Source organism: Perca fluviatilis, chromosome 22 (assembly GCF_010015445.1).
Source record: "Perca fluviatilis chromosome 22, GENO_Pfluv_1.0, whole genome shotgun sequence".
Lineage (NCBI taxonomy): Eukaryota > Metazoa > Chordata > Actinopteri > Perciformes > Percidae > Perca > Perca fluviatilis.
The window spans coordinates 22,800,100-22,806,099 of NC_053133.1; the positions used below are offsets into that span (position 1 = coordinate 22,800,100).

At 40.5% G+C, this 6,000-nt stretch overlaps 1 protein-coding gene across 2 annotated transcripts in view; it reads right to left on the reverse strand.

The window, feature by feature from the left end:
* LOC120552530 (collagen alpha-1(XVIII) chain-like) overlaps positions 1–1,650 on the reverse strand; it is a 104,723-nt gene extending 103,073 nt beyond the window's left edge. Inside the window, exon 1 of one of the 2 annotated variants that reach the window (XM_039790663.1) lies at positions 1,545–1,650. In XM_039790663.1, coding sequence (XP_039646597.1) covers positions 1,545–1,613 — 69 coding nt within the window. In that variant the 5' untranslated portion in view covers positions 1,614–1,650. The remainder of the gene's footprint in view (positions 1–1,544) is intronic. The other variant, XM_039790664.1, reaches the window with a different exon arrangement.
* Between the last annotated feature and the right edge of the window lie 4,350 nt (positions 1,651–6,000).

Genomic DNA, 6,000 nt, shown 5'->3' on the forward strand with positions numbered 1-6,000 from the left:
GGCCTCAGGACAGCTACTGGTGGATCAGGACCAGTGGTGTAGTTGGAAATGTGATTGTGGGAAAACATTGACCTAAGAAACAACCCATTTGGTTGTCCTATTTCTAAACTATGACCAAATTAAAGCCATGCACATTTAGAATACTAAAAAAGAAGGTATACTCGACTGTGAACTTAATAGAAACTACTGCAGCTGGTTTCACTTGGAATAAAAAGGTTCTATTAGTGTGAGTGTAATCTGTTCTAATAGGAAACTGTGCTCTGATGACCGCCTCGTTATCTGCCTGCCTGACTCCCTGTTTTTCTGCTGGATTTTTCCAGTCCACATCTGAGAGGAAACAGCAGCAGGAAAAGCAGCCGCTGCAACTGATAGGGACCAAGTGGGACACAGGTGGTCCTTCCATTTGACCGGGGGTGGAAACACAGCATACTAAAAGCACATGTACTTTTATTATGTTGATTTAAGTATACTTGTATTATGTCGATTTAAGTCAATTCCCTAACCTCCGGAGTTAACCTCTGACCTTTATTTTTTACAGGCTTAAGACATTTAAAACAATGACAGCCTATCAAGTGGCATAGCCACTTAGGGAAAAGGAAGAGGGCTAGAAGCTAGCCTTAACCTTATCTTAATTGTAAACTCACATCAAAACTTCAAACTATTCATCCATTTTAGTCCAATGCACGCGTGCCATACAAGCGCATAGTCACAGATGCAGTACTGCATACAGCAAATACTGAAATGTAAAATATAGGGTTAGGGTAGCAGTGGCTGCTCTGGCCCACTGAAACCACAGTGGCTATACAGTTACATGGTGGTGGAACACAAGAAACCCCAAATATTAACTAGTGAACATCAGGATAAGATTTAGACAGATTTAAAGTCAAACTAAGGTTGAAACTATACTTATCAATTAATATGTGCATTATATAATCGTTTAGCCAATAAACATGTCAGAATATAGCATAGCATAGCATCTGAGAGGTCTGAACCACTGAATGTTTGGTATTTTGCTTAATAAATGACTTTTGAAACTACTGAGGATTATTTCAGTACTAAAATTGCAAATATTGCAAACTTGACTAACACGCATCCAATATCTAGCTTTATAACACACACAAGTGTAAATACAGTATTGCAAATATTATACCCAGTAGTGTAATAACAATTCATTCCCATGAAAACGCATCAGCATGTAGCAAAACATGGCACACTCGTTGTATAGGCTACTTCAAATAAAAACAAACAAATATCAGACCTTCTGGCTCACAGCAAATGTGGCTACTAACAAATGCAAAATAGAGGGGAATTACGTAGGCTATTTATTGTGTTTGTGTAGACAGCAAACCAGTCTAGCTTCGGGCCCAGGTACACAAAGCACCGCGCATTTTAAGCAACACAACCTCAATGATATCAACAACTGCGCAGCAAGGAAAATACAGCCACGGCACGGCGGGCCATTTATGCTAGCAATGACAAAAGCCAGAAAAGAGCCAAGAGACTGACAGGGGCAGATAGAAACACAGAGAGGCATATTGACTCACGTTATTTAAAGACGAAGGCCTTCCTTCTCTCCTTCGTGGAGGCAAAGTGGTTAATATCCATAATGTCATTTAATCTCACTGGACTGTCTCCATGTCTCCACGCTGTTTTGCTGAGCTAGCTTATTATGTGTAACGTTACACAGGACTCCTGTGACAGGAGCTAAAAACATTAGCATCATTGGAAAACTAGCTAACTGTCCTAAAGTAATTGCATGTGATTGGTTTAATACTTAATATTGTTAATCAAAATATTTTTCTGTAACTTCACCTGACCTGACCCTGAACCCTTTCTACTACACACTCATTAATATGTAGCTACTACCTGTGGCAAACCAGAGGGGCGCTGTTGCACTCGCTTGAATAAGGGGGAATGGCAATATATGGTTATTAAAATGGCAATGGTTATAGAAAAGTAATACAAAATAATATTTCTTATTATTAAGTTATATACAATATAAAATAAAGTATAAATACCCTAGATTTGGTTTCCCAGTAAAACTAATTGGATTTAAGGTGGCAACAAAAGCACCGACCACCTTTTATCCACACCAAAACTATCTAGAAGGGGTAGGCCTCCATTAAGTGTCTGTCACATGTATTTTGTGTGGTGTGTGTGTGTGTGTGTGTGTGTGTGTGTGTGTGTGTGTGTGTGTGTGTGTGTGTGTGTGTGTGTGTGTGTGTGTGACCATTTTGCACACTGAGCATTTTGAATCGGTGGCAGCAAGAAGCAACTTTTTTCTGACATAATTTTCAGTGGGTAACCACATTCACTTGATTCACCGTATTATGAAAATGTCTCTCTGGTTTATTTATTTATTTAGTGTGTGTGTGTGTGTGTGTGTGTGTGTGTGTGTTCAAGTTTCACTTTCTTTTGATTACAGTTAGCAGAGGTGACAGTTGTGCTCTCTTACTGTGGGTGCTTCCACGCTGATCTCATTCACAGAGTGATGGGCTATACTGTGTGTGTGTGTGTGTGTGTGTGTGTGTGTGTGTGTGTGTGTGTGTGTGTGTGTGTGTAACTGTTCGTATGACTAAGCCTCTGCCTTTCTTTCATTCCTCTTGTTTGTTCCTGTTTACTCTCTGAGCAGCACCAGAGTGCGGGCCATTAAAGGCAGGAAGGACTGTTTCAAACACTTTAACAGAACTCAGGAAAACAGATAAAACCACCATCTTCCTGTGCAAAATCTAAAAGCAGTTTTCCTATTAAGAAGGGTCTGCTTTCCCCAAATGCATTGCAGTGCTCTGATACCCTACACTACTTGTCCAGGAAGACAACATTAGAAGAGGTTGTTGGTGGATATAATGTATAAAAACAGGTAATTATGTATGTATGATGCACACTACCACGCTGGAAAACCTTCGTGGGAGCTGTAGTTTTTTGTGTTAACAAATTAAGGGATGCAAGATTTCGCCAACTGTTGTTTCCAACATCAAGAAAGAACTTTTTAACTCAACATAATGTTTTTCCACTTTTAGAAAGACCAATGAAAGAACCCCTTTCTGACAGATTGTATAGAGACACTCAGGCTTCAAGACATGGACTTTTTAGAGACAATTGTAATGAAACCGTTATTTCATACTCAAATAAACATTCAGAGTTGCATGGAATAGCATGACCTCTAAATTTGAAATTATGAGCATACAGTTTCTGATTTTTGATGCTATGCCTTTTACATTCAAACTGGACCAATGCAACACACAGTGATTTACCTACACCAGTCATGTGTTTGAATCAAACAGCTGTTTTTTCAAACTAACTGAGGTTCCTACCCTTAAATATGTCAAACTTGAGCAATGCTCCTCAGCACTTTTCTAAAAGCCTGCATGCAAATCTTCCTTCAGCCACGGGACTACATAAAAAAGGGGGGGTCAAAGCAATTGCAATTAAATATACTATGAACTCTAATGAATGGAATCAGGAAAGCCATTTGCGGTTGTTTTACTCCGACAGTGACAGATCAGGAAAAAGTCAGGAAATGCAGTGTCTCTAGAGTGTTGGAGCCATTTGCATCCTGCTGGTCTTGACCTACTTGATTTGGTTAACACCTCACTCTTTCAAAAGGGTATTGTCTAACCTGATTTCCATACAGAGATCCTTAAAGTTCTTTTGAAACGTTCCTGTAAGGTTGCCCAGTTCACCCCGCTGAATCGCTTGCCAAAGTTGGCGCACGCTTACATAAGCTTCTACTTCAAATGACAAGTTGAAAAGCACGCAAGGAGAACGAGCCTTTAAGGGAAGGGATCGTTCAAGAGAAAGAGTTTCCAGAGCTGGCAGAGAGTCTAATGAAGCAACTGGCTGGTGATCCAGAGAGTTATTAAAACTTTGCAAAGGAGGAGTTAATGGTGACTTTCTCATCCTTTCTTTAATCATATATCTTGAGGGCACTGCAGTTTAATGTTTAGGAACAGCATAATTCCTCTTATGAACAAATTGTTCACTTTTTAATACATACAATATGATTAAGTAGATGTTTTTGCCACTTTAGAAAATATATTAATCAAACTTTATGAATATATCTTGATGATAATCTCATTCCTCATTTAGAGATGATATGCGGTTACCAGACGACTTTACGAAGTGCTTTGACCTGTGTGGCTGCTCTGCTCAGGTTCCGGGGGCTATCGCTTACAGGTAATGAATGCTCCACCTATCTTCCAAAACCTCCACATAAACCCCTACCGCCTTTTCCCACAGGGATTACTGTGTCTGCGTGTGTCCATGTTTGTGTGTATTTTTGTCTGTGTGAGTCGATCCATGTGTGTATCTCTTGGCTATGTATGGCCGACAGAATGGCTGAGGTAACTCCAAGGGGGGGTCAGCCCTATGTTCCCACAGCCCAATGGTCCCACAGCCCTATGTTCCCACATTTCTAAGAATTTGTTTTTCACTGAAAATTAGGCCCTATGTTCCCACATTTCTAGGACATTTGACAAAATGAGGTCTTGTGTTCCTACATTTCCCTTCAATTTAAGCCCTTATCCTCCCACAACATTTTTTAGGGTTAGGGTTAGGGGGATACAATCTGATACAAATTTATGAAAGGAAATGTGGGAACATAGGGCCAAGGTTTGTTGTAGCTGATCCGAAATAAGTGCTAATTAGCTACAGTTGATATACTGTAGTCTTCTGCACCAGCTAAATTAAGCCTGCTAACGTTAACTGAATGTTTTGTATATTCGTCTTTGCTAGTAAATAGAGCTCAAATCTTGCCAACCGGGAACCGGATCCAAAATGGAGCTGGCTGATGGAACCCAAGCCCAATGTTCGATATCTAACCTTAAACTAACTTCAGCTCAATGCAGATTATTTTGGGCAAAGCGTGTGTCCAGCTGGTGATTACTAAACTAACTAACTAACTAACTAACTAACTAAACTACCTTTGGACAGAGCCAAACTAGCTGTTTCTCCCTGTTCCCAGTCTTTATGCTAAGCTAAGTTTACCAGCTGCTGGCGGTAGCTTCATATTTAGCGTAAAGACACGAGTGGTATCGACCTTCCAATCTAATCTAAATCTAATCTCTCTTTTCCTCGTGTAGCTGTTGATTTCCATTATGTTGATGATGAAAATGGCGTTGCTCCGTAAATTGAGACGCAGTTACGGTTATAAAACACTCACTTGTGGAGGTGGACAGCCCCAGTCTCTCTTTGTCTCTTCTCTCACATATGTTTTCTCACTCAGATTAACCTTGGCATGTTAATATGCACACACCTACAGTATATCACTCTGTGAATGGGATCAGCGTGGAAGCACCCACAGTAAGAGAGCACAACTGTCACCTCTGCTAACTGTGATCCAAAGAAAGTGAAACACACACACACACACACACACACACACACACACACCACACACAGTCACACGCTATTCACATTTTAAATTCAAATCAACTGTGTCAAGAGGCCTGCGGGGGCTCACTCCCGGTTCGGATGTTCTCTAGTTACAGGGACGTGTGGGTGCTCGCACTCCATCGCAACGTAAGCGGACGCCCTCTCCGGCGCCTGATGACATCGACAGAGAGTCGCCCACTGTGTTACTCCACTCATGTTCCATCATCTGGATTTTTATGTTTGATTGACAAAACATCCCATTGCTGTGTTGAAGTAAAAACCTCAAATTTGCAGAAGAAATCTGTGTTTTCGAGACCACGACCACCACCAACGATTGATTTTACAGTAGCCTAACTGGACTATTTACACATGCAGTAGCATGTTTCTTGGGCAAGAAATTAAAAATAATAATACAAAAATCAACCTTTCCTGCTAAATGGATCCATTTCACTTTCCTCTGGTCTGCACTGAGTGCTGGAAACATATTTGAAGAAAGCCTTTGAGCTTCTCATATCTTTATATGCAAACTGCATTTCATGGGAATGGTCGTGTAAAGCAGAATAATGGATTCAATACTTTGCTTACAGGTGTGTTTGGATTGTTTTGGGAATTTTGCTCGTTATTACAACC